The sequence below is a fragment of the Myotis lucifugus genome, unplaced genomic scaffold, assembly GCF_000147115.1.
Source record: "Myotis lucifugus unplaced genomic scaffold, Myoluc2.0 scaffold_169, whole genome shotgun sequence".
Classification (NCBI taxonomy): domain Eukaryota; kingdom Metazoa; phylum Chordata; class Mammalia; order Chiroptera; family Vespertilionidae; genus Myotis; species Myotis lucifugus.
Window position 1 is genome coordinate 1,696,123 of NW_005871217.1, and position 17,500 is coordinate 1,713,622.

Sequence of the window (17,500 nt, forward strand, 5' to 3'; positions counted from 1 at the left end):
ATCAATAAAAATATAATAATAAAATAATAATAATAATTCAGTATGTATCACCTATTAATACTGACTTTTTCCTACCTAACAACATCAACACTATTACAACCAGGAAAATGAATAATATCTCTGTAATATTAACTATTTGGGTCATACAATTCTAAAAGATTCTTAGTGATACCTTTCCCTATGCCATTCTTTCTGCCTGGCATGTGCTTCAATCAGCCTGTCTGATTTACCAAAATCCCACACTTTCCTTAGAGTCCAAATTCCAATTCCATTTATTTCATAGAACTTTCACTGATAACTCCAACTCTCCCTGATCTCTAGTACACTTGAGCTCCTGGAATGCTAAATTACCTGTATCAGTCACTCATGTGGTTCTGCTTATTACCTGTTCTCGACACCCACAGTCTATATTCTTGTGGAAAGTGATACTACACTTAACCTCTTCTTATGCTTTCTGTTGTAACTTTATTTCTCAAAATTATTGATAGTCATGAGAGAGAGACTATAAGAAGAAATACTTCTTCCTGTTCGTTCTTAGAAATTCCTAGTATTCTGCCTCTTTAATCTGGGAAGGGGACTAGCCAGGTGAAGAGACACATGGGAAATGTGGGAAAAATAAGAGTTTAAGTTGATTTGGGGATTCAGAGGACAAGGAATTTTTAAGTTAAACAGAGCCATTTTTTGACAACTTCCTCTCCCTATCCTCCCTCCTCCCCACCACCAACAGGATTCTACTGCTCCCTTACCTGGATGGAGTGTATCCACCCATGAGGGATGGCATAATTTAGAAGTATGTGAAACAGTGGGACAAATCACAGAGTCATGTCTTAGAGAAGCAGATTGGAGCAATAGTTGGACCCCGAACAAGGCCCGAGTTGAGATGCGGGATTGAAAATGAAAAAAACTAAGAGTGCCATAGCCTAGCAGAGGGAGAAAGCAGATGGCAGCCTGACTAAATTACATAGATGAAACATGGATGCTTCTTCGTGCTCTTTTAAAAATATTTTTATTGATTTCAGAGAGGAAGGGGGAAGGAGAGAGAGGAACATCAATGATCAGAAAGAATCATTGATCAGTTGCTCTTGTACACCCCCACACTGGGGATCGAGCCCACAACCCGGGCATGTGCCCTGACTGGGAATAGAACCATGACTTCCTGGTTCATAGGTCGATGCTCAACCCCTGAGCCATGCTGGCCGGGCTCCATTTTCCTTTTCTGAAACACTTCGTTTATATGTCTGCTGCATCGCTCACTATGGTATGACTTATAAACTACTCACATCATTCTATCATTATAGTTAGTATATTAGTACTTTTGGTTATACCTCATTCATATGTGCCCTCACTGGACTTAGCCCAGTATTTATAGTGGATACTTAGAAAGTGTTGACTTTAATTAATCTTGCAGAATTATTATAAAGAGTATTGTAAAACACTTTGTATCAATTGCCTGATACAGTGCCTAGTACCGATCCTCAGGAAAGTATCCCTTCCTTTTCCCTCTTTAATGTACTCCTGCCTCATTTCTTCCAATTCCTTATATATTCTGTCCGTGAGAAGAGAATGGAGATATCTTCCTTTCATTGCTCGCATGTCTCTTCTTCAGGGCACTAGCACTGACTGTTTTGCATCTCTCACTTGTTTATTAATTTATTTCAGGTCACTGGCTCTGTTCAAATCAGAGATCCCCCAAAGACAGCAGGCAGAGGCAATATGACATCTCTACCATTTCTGGATGCCAACCCCATGGAGAACCCAGCACTGTTTAATGACATCAAGATCGAGCCTCCAGAAGAACTGCTGGCCAATGATTTCGGTCTGCCCCAGGTGGAACCAGTCGACCTCTCCCTCCACAAGCCCAAGGCTCCTCTCCAGCCTGCCAGCATGCTGCAAGCGCCAATCCGTCCTCCCAAGCCGCAGCCTGCTCCCCAGACTCCTGTCCTGTCCACTTCGACATCTGATGCAGGCACTTTAGCAAACATCCCTGCCGTTCTGACTCCAGGCTCTATCCTGGCCTCCTCTCAGGGCACTGGTGGCCAGCAGATCTTCCATGTGATTCACACCATCCCCTCAGTCAGTCTGCCAAACAAAATGAGTGGCCTGAAGACCATACCAGTAGTGGTACAATCGCTGCCCATGGTGTATACTGCTTTGCCTGCAGATGGGAACCCTGCAGCCATTACAGTCCCACTCATTGGAGGAGATGGCAAAAATGCCGGATCAGGTGAGCATCACTGTGTCCCTCTCCTCGGCTTCACCTCCATCAATCTATTCTCTCATTTATTTATTGACAGTATTACAGATGTCCCCAATTTTCCCTATCTTTGCCCCCCTCCACCCAGACCCCACCCCACCCCAGGCCTTCTCCACGCTATTGTCTGTGTCCATGGGCTATGCATATATGCATATGTATTCTTTGATTCATCTCTTCTTCTCTTCTTCCCACCCCCTGCTCTGAGATCTGTCAGCTTCTATGTCTCTGAACCTATTTTGTTCATCAGTTTATTATGTTCATTAGATTCCATATATGAGTAAGATCATGTGATACTCATCTTTCTCTGACTGGTTTATATAGCTTAGCATGATATTCTCCAGGTGCCTTCATTCTGTTGCAAAGGGTAAGAGATCCTTCTTTTTTATAGCCTCATAGTATTCCATTGTATATATGTACTACAGCTTCTTTTCAAAAATCTTTATTGTTGAAAGTATTACATAGGTTCTCTTTTTCCTCCCATTAGCCCAGTGATTCCCAAAGTGGGCGCTACCGCCCCCCGGTGGGCGCTGCAGCGATCCAGGGGGCGGTGATGGCCACAGGTGCATTTGGGGGCGATGAGTAACTGCTATTAAAATTTTAAAAAAATTAATTTCCAGGGGCTGAGTAATATTTTTTCTGGAAAGGGGCGGTAGGCCAAATAAGTTTGGGAACCACTGCTAGCCTCTTCCAGCCCGGTCCCATCCTCCTCCCCCTGCTAGGTCCTCACCCCATTGTCTGTGTCCACGGGTCACGTATAGATGCATACAAGTTCATTGGTTGATGTCTGTACCACAGCTATTTTTATCTACTCATCTACTGATGGGCACTTGGGCTGTTTGCATATCTGAGTTACTGTCATCTATTCTCTTTTGGAGTTGCCCTATCTCCTGTCTCTTTTTATCCCCTCCAATTATCCTGGCACACAGCGTCAAGCACAATCTTTCATACACACTGTTTTTATCATGTCTTTTCCATGCTTAAGAACGTACAGTGACTCTCTTTTGTTTAGCTCATGCTTCTCAAATTGGGGTATGCATATCCTTGAGTGAAATACTATATATCTTCCTGGAACCTATATATTATTTGAGAGTTCAGTAATTTGAAATCTTTTATATTTTTAAAATATGATTTTATTAAAGAGAAAAATGTAAAATTTGAATAACATTTGAAGATAAAACACAAACTTCAAAAATAGTTTTATGCTTACTAGGCGTGGGATTTTTCAGGAGAGTGTTTTTAAGCTTCTTTGCCATTAGGAATGCTTTGGCAAACAAGTTGATAATGTTCTAGCCCTGCATACTTAGGCAGACTTAGCTCCTGCTAAGCTCCTAACACTGTATTTTTTTCCCCTGCAGGTAAAAGTCTCCTTTGAAATATTACCATTTCCTTATGTTCCTCCTCATTTTAGCATCTGTCACCCTCCATTTTTCTTTTTCACTCTCCTATATCACAGTATATAGGAATTCTTCCTAACTGAATTGTAAATTTCTCAAGGACAAAACTGTGTTTTATTCCTCTTTTGGTGTCTTCAGAGAACCTAACACAGTGGTAGATAATAGTTGTCTCACAAAAAATAATTTGATGAGCCCTGGCCAGTTTGGCTGTGGATAGAGTGTTGGCCTTTGGACTGAAGGGTCCCAGGTTCGATTCTGGTCAAGGGCACATGCCTGGGTTGCGGGCTTGGTCCCATTGTGGGGCATGCAGGAGGCAGCCGATCAATAGTTCTCTCTCATCATTGATGTTTCTATCTCTCTCTCCCTCTCCCTTCCTCTCTGAAATCAATAAAAATATATTTTAAAAATGTGATTAACGAACTTAGACATTTGTCCAGGAGAAAGTTCATATACTATAATCTTTCCTTGTGCTTAATTTTTAAAATAACTTCAGAATTTAAAAAGGTATAAAGTAAGTCTCCCTTTCACCACTATTCCCCAACCACCCAGTTCCCCTACTGGAAGTAGATCCATTGTAGTTTGTAATTGGGAATGATCCAAGAAAAATATATGGCTTCTCGAAGTGTTTCAAGATATTTAGCTTCACCACATCTGTAGCATTCTGATCAGCTTTGGATGTTATGCCTTAGGAAGGATGTTGGGAAATTGGAGTATACTTAGAGGAGATAGATTAGAATGGTTCAAGGACTCAAACCCATGTCAAATGAGGAGCTGATAAATATTTAGCATGAATCAAAAAGGGGCCCTAACCAGTTTGGCTCAGTGGATAGAGCGTCAGCCTGCTGACTGAAGGGTCCCAGGTTCGATTCCAGTCAAGGACATGCATGTACCTTGGTTGCGGGCACATCCCCAGTAGGGAGTGTGCAGGAGGCAGCTGATCGATGTTTCTCTCTCATCGATGTTTCTAACTCTCTATCCCTCTCCCTTCCTCTCTGTAAAAAATCAATAAAATATATTTTTAAAAAAAGACCAAAGGGAAGAGATGTGGGTAGAATTGACTAGGAACCAGATTTCAGCTCAATATAAAATAAACTGTATATATAATAAACTTTCTAAGTGTTTTCAAGCTTTGAAATCCAATGCCTTGTGATCGTTGCATCACTAAATGTAGGATGCTGAAAAACAACATACCAGGTATCAAATTGCTGAGACTGCAGTGTTCTTTTAAATAAAAATGCCATCATTGACTAGAGGATAAGTTTGGTAATGTAAGTATTCTTAACAATCTTTTTAAAAATATTTTTGTATTGATTTCAGAGAGGAAGGGAGAGGGAAAGGAGAAAGAATCATTGTTCAGCTGCCTTCTGCATGCCCCCTACTAGGGATCGGCCCCACAACCTAGGCATGTGCCCTTGACTGGAATTGAACCCGGACCCTTCAGTCCGCAGGCTGATGCTCTATCAACTGAGCCAAACCAACTAGGGCTACAACAGTCTTGTTTTTGAGATCTCCTGAGGAGGTTAATTAAAATATAGTTATCAATTCTTGTATAGGGAGAGAGAGCCAAACAAAAAAACAAAATGGAAAAATAAAATTCCCCCTGTGAGAATTTACTGATCAAGACAGTGGTAGCACCTCAGGATGGTTTGAAGGGGCTTTGAATTCCCACCATAATATCCATAAGTCCATTGGAGCCCTTCTAAATAAACAATACATTTCTAAAATGTTTCATGTAGTTTCAAGCTAAGCTAAGACCGTGAGCTCAGTGGTCTCCAAAATGGTAGGCTTCCACCTCAAGTGAGAGGGGTGCACAAAGCAATTAGAGCATAAAGAGAAAGTATCAGCATTTCTATTTGTATTTTCTCGCCCCTTACATATTATTTTTTGTTTATTTTCATAATGTACACAAAATTTTAATATACTGGCACATTTATATCATACACACACATGCAAACACAGACATATTGAGATCCATACTTAAAACTTAACTTTTTCTTAATCCTTACCCAAGGATATGTTTATGATTTTAGAGAGGAAGGAGGAGAGAGAGAGAGCGAGAGAGAGAGAGAGAGAGAGAGAGAAAGAGAGAGAGAGAGATCAATTGGTTGCCTCCTGTATGCACCCTTTTGGTGTACAAGACAATGCCCCAACCAACTGAGCCACCTGGCCAGGGCCATGTTTAAAACATTTTAGTGAATGATGTACAATCAATGTATGGAGGCGATTGCACAAGCCAAGTCCTTCCCCATTCAACCTTATTAGCACCCTTAAGTTTCTAGCTTTTACTAGATCTAGGAGACCGCTGACCACAGGACTGAGTTTTGTTAGGTGTCGGAAACACAAGTAATTGATAATAAGAAATATTTGAGGGCTTCTCCCAACATAGGGAAAAGGATGGATGTAACATGTATCAAATACCCACTAGGTACCAGGTATGTGTTTCATTGGCTTGTTTTCATTTAGGAGCACAGAAGCCGAAGGATGCATTATCACCTGTGGGCTGAGACTAGGCATTTGTCTTAGGACAGCCAAGGAACTATTCAGAGAGTATGATTCAACAAGCACACATTGAACCTGACTTTTAAGCACACCCTGTCCTGGGGCTGGAGATAGTGTCTATTTGTAACCAGACACTATCCTAGAGAAGAAACTCACTGTCCTATCTCACTCACTATCCTCGAGAAGCTTATTCTAGTGGTACCAGAATGTTCCTGACTGTCTTTCCCTCAAAACAATTTCTGTTTCCTGCTATGCTACATATTTTAAATATTCTTCTCTTCCTTCTACACAAATACACTTCTTCCATCTTGGCCTTTCCTTTACAGTAGGTCCTCGGGTTACGTCAGAGGTCCATTCCTACGGCGCAAAATTACGCCATTTTTGCCGTAAGTTGGAACCCACCTACATAAGCACCTACGTCACTCACATGGAGCACATACACAGCAGTAATGAAGTGCAACAGTAAAAAAAATTTAAAAGAAAGATAACAATTCCTGACCTTTACTTGTGGTAAATAAATAACAAAAAACATAAAACACATATGTACATACATCGAAATGACGGAACTTTTTTTATAAATAAATGGGAGATGGCGATGTCACCACAAAATGACGTATGTCGAGTCCGACGTAACCCGAGGACTGCCTGTATTTCTCTTTCTGCTCCTTCTCATTGTGGGCCAAACTGGGAATCCTAAAAATGATACCAGAGGCACATATATTTGTAGCCCACATTGCTCCTTTTCTTTGCTTTTAGTGAAAGTTGACCCCATGTCCATGTCTCCACTGGAAGTCCCAAGCGACAGTGAGGAAAGTGCAAATGAGGGTGGATCCTTGGCCTTCCAGGGACTGCAGCAAGAGTGAGTACTTCTGTCTTTACTTCTAGTCCCTTTCTATGTATATATGTGTATCTGTGGTAGAAATGAACAAATTCTCAGACACAATAGTAAGAGTTTGGGGACAACAAAATATAGGAAAACCTTTCCCAGCAAAGGTATGAGTTCGTGTGCATATGTGTGCATAGACATGCATATTGTGGCAGAGTTAGGTTCTAATTGTAGATCATCAATTTTACCCTTGAAAAATCTGCAGATTTCCTGTAAAGTACAGTTGCCTAGGGTTTCTTTCTGTACGTTTCAAGCAGCCTTGTCATCCAATGTTGGGACTAATAAAGTAGTTGGCTCGTGTTTTTAGCAACCATGTTGTATGAAAAATGTATTTCTTTAAACACAAGTATGAGACTTGTTAGAGAGAGATGCTCACGCTGTTTGGGAGCAGAAACTACCCAAGGAAACATTGCCACCTCCTGGAACCTGCATGTACTTAGCAGAATGGGCTAGTTGAGGGAATTGCTTGTACTGTATTACTTCTTCTTTTAAGGGTCTAGTAATAAATTTGCCTGTATGAAGTGGTCCCACTGTATGTATGTCCATTTATTTAGACTTCACGTTAAAATCATTCTTTGGCCCTATTTCTCTTTTTAATCTCAGACCAGCAGCAATGACCCAAATGCAGGGAGAAGAGTCCCTTGACTTGAAAAGAAGACGGATTCACCAATGTGACTTTGCAGGATGCAGCAAAGTATACACCAAAAGCTCTCACCTGAAAGCCCACCGCAGAATCCATACAGGTCTGTCCACCTTCACCCCACCCCCAACACACACACACACACACACACACACCCCATACACAGTCTCTGAGGCTGATCCATTTATACTCATGGATCAGGTTCCATTCATGGCTTTTACTCTTATACCTTGTTCCTACTCTAAGGTAGCTTTTATAAAACCAGCCTATGACTACACTTAGCCTGGTGTCTTCTGAATGGCCACTATCCCCAATTGATCACCTGTAGGTCTTTTTTTTTTTTAATTAACCTTCATCTGAGGATATTTTTCCATTGATTTTTTTTAGAAAGAGTGGAAGGGAGAGGGAGAGACAGAGAGAGAAACATCTATGTGAGAAAGACAACTTCGGCAATTAGTTCAGTATGTGGCCAATTTTGTTCCTTCTACACCCCTACCAACTCCCCCATCCCACACTATTATTTTGAAGCAGATTTCAGACATCATATTATCTTTGTCATAAATACTTAAGCATATATCTTTAAAAGGCAAAGGACATTTAAAAATAAGCTGAAGGGAGTGGCAGGAGATATTTAAAGTGCTCAAATAAAGGAATCTAAAAATTCCTTAATATCAGATTTCCCCAGTTGTTTAATAAATGCTTTTTAAAAGTTTGTTCAAATCAGTATTTTAAAAAAGGTTCTTACATTAAATGACATAATTAATGAGAAGGAGCCAACTATGCCAAAAGTTTAAGGAAAGTATTGCTCTTATCTAGGCAGAGTACGAAAGCTGGGAGATGGGAATAAGTTTGTCTTGTTCTAATAACTGACGGAAGCCCAGCATTTGCTAGGGCATATTAAGTGCAGTGGTTGGTGGTGGAAGCATGGAGTTGCAAGAGTGGAAGGGGGCCTAGCCAGAGTGGCTCAGTGGTTGAGCATTGACCGGCAGCACGCCCCTACTGGGGACTAAGCCCACAACCCTGGCATATGCCCTGACCAGGAATCAAACTGTGACTTTCTGGTTTATAGGTCGACCTTCAACCACTGAACCACACTGGCCGGGCTTTGTTGAAAGATTTTTGATTACTGACTCAATCTCCTTATTTGTTGATGGCCTGTTTAGGCTTTCTACTTTTTTTGAGCCAGTTTTGGTAGGTTGTATGTTTCTAGGAATGTACCCATTTCTTCTAAGTTACGTAGTCTGTGGGCATATAATTGTTCATAATTGTCCCTTGTAATACTTTTTATATCTGAGGCATCCATTGTAATGTCTCTTCTCTGTTTTATGATTCTTAGAATTAGTGAGATGATCGCATTACTATGTTGTACATCTGAAACTAATATAATATTGTATGTTAACTATAATTAAAATAGATGTAAAACAAAGAAAATAAAAATTTTATTATAAGATACGATATCATGATTTTTAAAACATTCAATTGACACAGAAAAGTAAAAAGAGAAAGTCCTTTTCCCACAGTTTTTCTCCTCACTTTCCAGATATTCACTTACTGTTAATAATGTATCTCATTATTTGCATTTAAGTATATCGATATTGCGCCTTTATTCTGAGTATTTCAACATGTACTGTGTGATCCACACACCCTAATAGGATCCTCTTGTGTTAATGTATTTTCTATTACTTTTTTCTTTTAGCTTTTTATCCAGAGCATACATATTCCATATATAACCCAGATGCAACCTGCGGATACTGAGCATGAACTATTTCAAAAAATTTGACTTAATGCTTCTCCTCATCCCATTCCATGCACTTTAATTTCTGACCTGACACAGAAGAAGGCCTGTAGACTGAGCTGAGGGCTCCTTCTAGTGAATCACATTTTCTTTCTGTGGATATGTCTCTACTTTAGACTATTTGCTGGGAGGTATTAGAGGAGAGGATATGGCTGCTACAGCGTGGTACAGGGTCAAGTGTCAAAGACCTCAGTTTGGAACCCAGGTTTATCATTTACTAGCTGTGTTCAGAAAAGAAGATATGTCAAACAGCCCTGCGAGATATTTTCTTCACCTTTAGAGATGATTAAACAGAAACCCGGCCAGGGAGAAGTTACTTATTTCAGGTCACACAGCTGGTATGTAGGAGAGCCAGGATTCAAGCAAAGGCCTGTTGGAGCCAGCGCCTGCCGCCTTAGCTTCTCTTTAGCGCTTCTGTAAGGTTGAAGGAGAGCCTGTCTTCAAAGTGGTTGCCTCACCTTTTGACCAAAGCCTTGATAAAAGCTTATGGCCTCTGTTATCTTTTCAGTGTCCAAACATCGCTGACTCCCCTTGTTTTTTCCTATTCCCCTTTTAGGAGAGAAGCCTTATAAATGCACCTGGGATGGCTGCTCCTGGAAATTTGCTCGCTCAGATGAGCTTACTCGCCATTTCCGCAAGCACACAGGCATCAAGCCCTTCCGGTGCACAGACTGCAACCGGAGCTTTTCTCGCTCTGACCACCTGTCCCTGCACCGCCGGCGCCATGACACCATGTGAGCTCCACAGTCCTCACTAGAAGAGCTGCGCTGGTCTCATTCCTGTGTGTGTGCTGAGGTCATGACCATCTTTTCCTCTTTGACTTCAGCTTGCCTCTGGGATGGGACTGGAGTAGCTCACTGAGCCAGGTTGATGAGACTGGAGGAAAAGATAGCTGATTTCCCATGGTGGCTCCTCATATTCCATCTTCACATCTTCGTATAGGTTGAATAAAAAGTGTGGCACCCCTGGTCACAGATGGGACACTTTTTCTACAATAACAAAACAGGAATCCAACTCAAGGCTGTGAACAAACATATGCTGCTTTTTTCCTGTTTTTCCCTCCTTTTGTTCTAGAATTCTTATCCATATTTTTGAAAAATCAGTACTTAAAAGTGGTTGGTAGTGTTTTAAAATGACTTTTTTTTTCCAAGTTCCTAGAGAGAAGAGGGCATAACAGTGTAGCTTATCGGTAGCATGGATTGGCATCCTGAGCATAGGACACATTCTCAGTGAATATACTGAGTCCCATACAAAACTCAAAGGTTTTGTAAATCCAATCCTATTTGTCCTTACAGTTTGGTTTTCACACAGTGCGGGCACTTCTGCTTCTTAAGTCCATTGGAGGGAATGAAGTGATCTTGTCCATCTCCTTCTCCTTCCTTCTCTTCCTCCTTCAACATTAAGGATTTTACAGCACAATCACCTTCTTTTTGGGTTAAATATTAGTTAGGACAAATATTTGAAGCACACATTGACATGCCGGTAGGATGAAAAATGTTTCAGGAAGAGTATGTTGGACCATGACAGGAAGAAGCAGAACCACGATAATCCTGAAAACAAATAGAGAGGGACTTTCACTTGGATATGACGCTAAAAGTGCTGTAATCACAAACCTCATTCAAATGGCAGCCTGTTGAGACAGTGTCTTGAGGGGCTGTACTGTACTGTTTATTCTTTTGTTTACATAAAGCAACTATTATGAGTGTAATGCATGATGAGAAATCATACACTGGGGCCATGTCATAGAAAGGTGAGGGGTTGTAAGAAAAATCTTTGTTCATTCCATGGCATTATTAGCATGCATTCCTGTGTTTCATTTGGAATAGGAGGCTTTTAGTGAAAACTGAGATACAGAAAGTAATTCGATGTTCTGCAACTGCTACGAGCACCTATGGCATTTCTTTTAGCCATTACAGCATATTGCATAATAGAGACATTTGGTTACCAAATCTGACTATTTCATAATAGTCTCTGAGACATAAAACCCTGTGTTCCAGGCTCTGGACCTCAGATCTACCTCCACATGTCATATTGCCTCTCTTCAGGGGGAGGGGGAGTTTGTATCACTTAACTTTGGACTCAGCCTCTCTCCTAAAGGTTCATATGGAACCCCTTTTCCTTGGCAGATATTCAACCAGTCCCTGCTTACATATTTTAGGTTACTACCTCCCAAGGTTTGTCCATTCTGAATACATCATAGAATTCTAGCACCAATGAGGGATCCTATTAGCCATCTAGTCCTATCCATCATTCATATTTTACAGATGAGACAAATACGGGTCAGATTCTTTCCACAGATGTTCCTTGAGGCCTTATAGACCTGCACACTCATTCTCCTAGGGGTCACATTGTTAAACCAGATTAGAGAAAAATTTACATGATTGGTTGCAGTATTTGTCCAATTTCATATGTTATGCTTCAGAAAACTTTAGAACACTCAGTTGATTAGCTAATAAGTAAAGTGTGCTTGCAGTATGGGCATATAACATTAGGTACACAATATTTATCTTCTAACACTTTCTGTAATATCTCAGAATTGATTTACCTCATTTAAACATAGAATGTCCAGATCATAAACCTTTATAAATTCAAGGCCTGCCTGTATTATTCAAAATGACACATGGATTTTTACTCTTCTCGTTGTTATTTTGAAACAGACTTTCCCCTGACTTTCGGTGTGTAAGTTCCACACTATAGACTGAAAGGGAACGTTTATGTAGCGCTAAGATTGTTAAAGGTGACTTACCATCATACATATTGGCTTAAGCTTATAATTGAGTAGATGATACAGTGTTTCACAGTAGAGTCCAAGGACCCATTTTCTCCAGAGTTTGGATCCTGAGATTCCCTTTTCCAGAGTTCATAACTGTCTTACACCCCCAGACCTCAGGATCTTTTGCATTGGAGCATATAACCTGTTTATAAATAAAGGCTATCAAACATACTATTGTACTAACTATGATGATCAAATTAAAATTTCTAATATTGCTATCTCTGCCACCCCTAAACCTTTATTCAATTTTTTCCTGCAAAGTAATGAGGGATTTTGTTACTGCTTTATTAATAGCCCCTCCAAATAACAATAAAATCATTCCAATCATTATATATTCTTTAAGAGATGTGTCAAAATTTATTAAGAGTATTTCATACCATACAGGGATTCAAATACAGTACAATACAGTACTGCACCAAAAGCACATAGAATTTTGTTAAGTAGACAGATGAAAAGGAATGGTAGCTCTTTTTAAAAATATGTTTTTATTTATTTTTAGAGAGGGAGGAAGAGAGAGAGAGAAAGAAAGATAGAAACATCCATCAGCTGCCTCCTGCAAACCCCCTACTGGGGATTGAGCCTGCAACCCAGGCATGTGCCCTGACCGGGAATTGAACTGCGACCTCCTGGTGTGTGGGACAATGCTCAATCCACTGGGCCACACCGGCTGGGCAGGAACTGTAGCTCTTAAATAGCCTTGTTCGCTGGGACTGGACAATATCCTGGGATTTGTTGCAGTGGAGTTCCTCCATCTGTAGATAATTGTCAGTTGAACATAACTATTGATGATTATATTGGAAAATTCTGGAAAAACTGAAGAATGTGAATTGGTTAGTTAGATTAGGTGGAAAGAATTGTGGGCAAGACAGAAAGATTTGTGAAGGTAACTTCTTTTTAAATAAAATGTTTATTTTTAGGACAGTTGCAGATTTACAGAAAAATTGTGAAGATTCTACAGAGTTTCCCTATACCCTACATCCAGCTTATTAACATCTTTCCTTAGTATGGCACATTTGTTAGAATTAATGAAGTAATATTGATGCTTTATTAACTAAAGTCCAAACTTTATTCAAATTTCCTAAATTTTTATCTAATATCCTTTTTTGTTGTTGTTACAGCATCCCATTCAAGATACCATGTCACGTTTAGTGGTCATATCTTCTTGGGCTTTTCTGGAATGTGGCATTTTTTCAGATTTTTTTTCCTATTGGCCTTGACACTTTTGAGTAGTATGTCCCTCAATTGAGATTTGTCTGATATTTTTCTTATGATTAAACTGAGTTTAAAAGGAGGAAGACCATAGAGGTAACCGGCTCTTTTCATCACATCAAATTAACATGATTTAATCTTTGATGTTAACCTGGACTACCTGGCTGACATTGTGTTTGTCAGCTTCCTCCTTTGTTCTTTCCCCCACATTCCATACTGTACTCTTTGGAAGAAAGTCACCATGCAGCCCACACTTAAGGAGAGCGGAGTTGTGCACCACATCCTTGAGTGTGAGTATCTACAAAAAAAAATTATTTGGAATTCTGCATGGGAGATTTAACTCTTCTCCCTCATTTATTTATGTAATAGGTTTACTTGTATCAGTATGGACTCACATTTACTTTATACCTGGGGTTATAATCCAATAAAATTTTATTTTGTATGCTCAAATTGTTCCAGCTTTGGCCATTGGATGCTCTTTTGGGTTAACTCCCAAGTCCTTTTGACATACCCCCGTCATTTTCTTTTTAAGCATATACTTATTTGTTGGCACTACAAGATGCTCCAGGCTCATCTTGTATATTTTTGGCCCACTTCTATAATCAACCATTTCTTTAAGGAGCCCCGATTCCTTTTAATGGATAATTGTATTAGAAACCAAGATCTAGGATTAGGTATGCTTATGGCTACTGGGGTATTGTTGCTTCTAGGCCATCTCAGCTGACAGAACAAGCAAATATATGTATGTACACTAACCCATGTATATATACACATATCTACAAATATTTGTATATGTAATCTTCCATATCTTTATTAAGCTAAACGTGAGTTCATACTGATGTTGCCAACACCAGTCTATCACCAAATGTATCATTCTAGCCTTTTCCCTTTGCTTATTTGTAACCTCCCACTCAAACAGTAAAAAACCTGTCTCCCTCACTCAGACATCTATTTGCTCAATTGTGCAATTCTAGTATAAATATATAGCAGTATCTGAATTGTTAATCTGTACACTGTGGATAACAACTAGAACACAGTGCTTATGTGTATGACAGTAACATTTTCTCAAACTCCAACAACTTTTTGAAACAAAGTGATCTGCAAAATTTAGGAATTAGGGATTTCTATGTTCTTGGTTCCAAGAATTTGAGAATCTATTCTGCCCCCCAAAAGTGTCTTCAATAACCAAACCATTAGGAATGGAGCCAACCTTGAATAAGCCTAGGGAAATTATTGATTCCCCCATAGTGTGCCAATATCTACATAGAGAGATGGACACAGAAGAAAGTAGGTATGCCCAATTAAAACTAAAATATAACATGATCCTTTCTCACTGGCAAATATGGCTCTCTGACATTAAGGGTGCTACCCTAAGTTACCTCTCCCATATTTTCCCATCTCTCACTTGGTTGACCTTAGGCAAGTCACATCACCTCTCTGTGCCTCAGTTAACCCATCTGTAAAATGGGAATCTAAATATCTACCTCACAGGAATGTTGTGAGGATTATTAATGGATGTTGGCAACAATGATGGGAGATGCCTAAATGAATAAAAAGTAATATGATCATCACTATGATGATAATTCTAATAACCTATATTTTTCCCTAGAAAATGGAGAGGATTAGGCTTTCTGGGTGATAAAGAGCTAAATTTGAGTCAGTAACAAGGATAATTGAAGAGCGGTCACTGGAAGCAATATTATTTCCTATTCTACTTTCACTTTTCCTACATGCTCCTTGTTATTAACTATAGAATTCTGATCTGTTTCCAGACTCAAAGCATATTAGAGCCTAAAGGGATAGGTAGGCAAAATCCAGTGCTACAAACGCTGTATTCCCCTTTCTTCACTCTGCCTGGGCCACATTATATGTCACCCTGTCAGAAGCACAAAGGCAATTTCCCAGAACCCTTCAGACACTGGTTCAACTTCACCAGTTACATTTCTCTCTTTCCCCACTTACTGTACCCTGAACGGTATAGGTAGGAGGGAAGTGAGGTGGATGTTTGGGGTGGGAGTGGGATGGAAGAGGATGCAATTTATACCAGTGGCAGGATGATTCTCTGGTTTCACCTTCCATTTCCTTTTCTGATGGTGGATTGAGGGCTGAGGGAGAGAGATTATTTTGTTAACTGTTTAGCTCTCTTTCCCTTCCAGTAGATGTTTCCCAGGGTCAGTAGTTGTGTTGGACATTACTTTTTAAGTATGTTGTAGGCAGTGCTGTGTTCATTGTATTTCTGAATGAAAAGAGGAAGAGAATCCCTAGTATTGTCCATCCCTGTTTTTTGGCAGGAGGTCACAGCAGCAGAGCAGTCCCCGAAACTTTTTTGTGTCTGTGTGTTGGGGAAAGGAGCCCGAAGTGAAGGGACTGACTGATTTTTTTTTGTCATTGTTAGTTTGTTTAAAGAAATTACAGAACAGTATATAAGCTTTAGTCTCTATAACTCTTATGTTCGTGCCTCGTTATTTCAGTGCTTTAGAGCAGCACCCCATTTTCCTCTATGTTATACTAGTTCTTGCTCCAGAGATATGGCTTTGAGGCTAGGATCATGAACAATCTCTTATATATGAGCCTGTTGTGCACCTGGAAATACTCAAGGATTTCCTCCGCTAGCATGGCCACTTTAGAGGTTACTCTGTTCTAACCTAAAGAGACTCTCCCTCTGTGGCATCCAGGCAGACTGTGTGCTTGGGTACTAAGCAATCTTGTTATGTTTGATTATTGTACTTTTTTATTAATAAAGTATTTTAAACTTCAGATACCATGAATATTATTTTGACTTTGTCTCTATTTTATGTTTCCTCCACATGGCATGGCATAAATAGATAGGCCCCCCCCCCCCACTTAGCTGCGTAAACTATAGTGATGAAACTATTGTATATTAGCATGGGGCAAGAAAGGAATCTGGTCTGTCTTAAGCACAATAATTTCTCTGTTTAAGCACATGAGGCCCTCCCCATTCTTGGTAATCTAGTCAGAAACGTCCCAGAATAGGGCCTCATGAAGACTATGCTTTTTTAAAAAATATTTTTTATTCATTTCAGAGAGGAAGGGAGACAGAGAGAAAATCAACGATGAGAGAGAATTATTGATTGGATGCCTCCTGCACACCCCCTACTGGGGATGGAGCCTGCAACCCGGGCCTGTACCCTGACGGGGAATTGAACTGTGGCCTCCTGGTTCATGGGTCAATGCTCAACCACTGAGCCATGCCGGCTGGGCCTGAGTGCTTTTTTAAAAAAAATATTTCCTACAAAGACTCTTGTGGATACTGATTCAGTTGGCTGGCTTTCCCTGCCCAATCCTATTCTCCCTATTATTTTGTATTTTTGTTTTTTTCTCAGAAGGACTACAGGAGAGGAGGGCATAGGGACAGCTTTAAACTCCAAAGCTACTCAGTATAAATACCAGCCTTTGGTGGGGATGTGGGAGGCTGTCTTGTTCAAAGACTCTGCTTTGGGAAGCTTTGTCTTTCAGAGACACTGGGGAGAAAGTAGAAAGGGGGAAATCCTGTGAGAAAGATTGAGAACAAGATCTAGAAAAACAGATCGAAGAGTGACTATTCCTGGAGCTGCCAGAAAGGGATTTTTTATTACAAATGATACAAAACAAGAATTCTAGGGCTTATAGGTTTTCCAGTAATATTTCTTTATTCTAAGAGTCATTGTCATCCCTTTGGGTTAAAAGCATAAGCAACTGGATGCTACAAATATTGACTAAAAAGCTACCAATAATCCAGACTCTTTGCTGGTTGCTATGGAAATGAATAAAATACAGCTACTCTCAAGCAATTCACTTCCTAATGAGGGATACCAGAAAGAAAACAACACAGTAGTGTCTTAAATATCATAATAGATATGTGTTCTATATTTCTGCAAATTAAAAATATGTGAATAATATAAGATACCATAAGAAGGTAAAACACAGCCACACATATAACACAGGATTTGTATCCAATATACACACTTTGAATTATTATTCATTTCAATGGGTTAAATCTGAAAATAGAAAAACATCAATTGAGCTATCAGCTGTTAAGTGTGTATACAT

At 39.9% G+C, this 17,500-nt stretch overlaps 1 protein-coding gene across 3 annotated transcripts in view; it reads left to right on the forward strand.

Annotated features, from left to right (window-relative positions):
• The window catches only part of KLF8 (Kruppel like factor 8), a 76,298-nt gene extending 60,091 nt beyond the window's left edge, over window positions 1-16,207 (forward strand). For all 3 annotated transcript variants that reach the window (XM_006096155.3, XM_006096153.3, XM_006096154.3), the window contains exons 3-6: window positions 1,660-2,224; window positions 6,904-7,006; window positions 7,637-7,776; window positions 10,025-16,207. In XM_006096155.3, the coding sequence (XP_006096217.1) occupies window positions 1,660-2,224; window positions 6,904-7,006; window positions 7,637-7,776; window positions 10,025-10,206 (990 nt within the window). In that variant the 3' untranslated portion in view covers window positions 10,207-16,207. The remainder of the gene's footprint in view (window positions 1-1,659; window positions 2,225-6,903; window positions 7,007-7,636; window positions 7,777-10,024) is intronic.
• The last annotated feature ends 1,293 nt before the right edge of the window (window positions 16,208-17,500 follow it).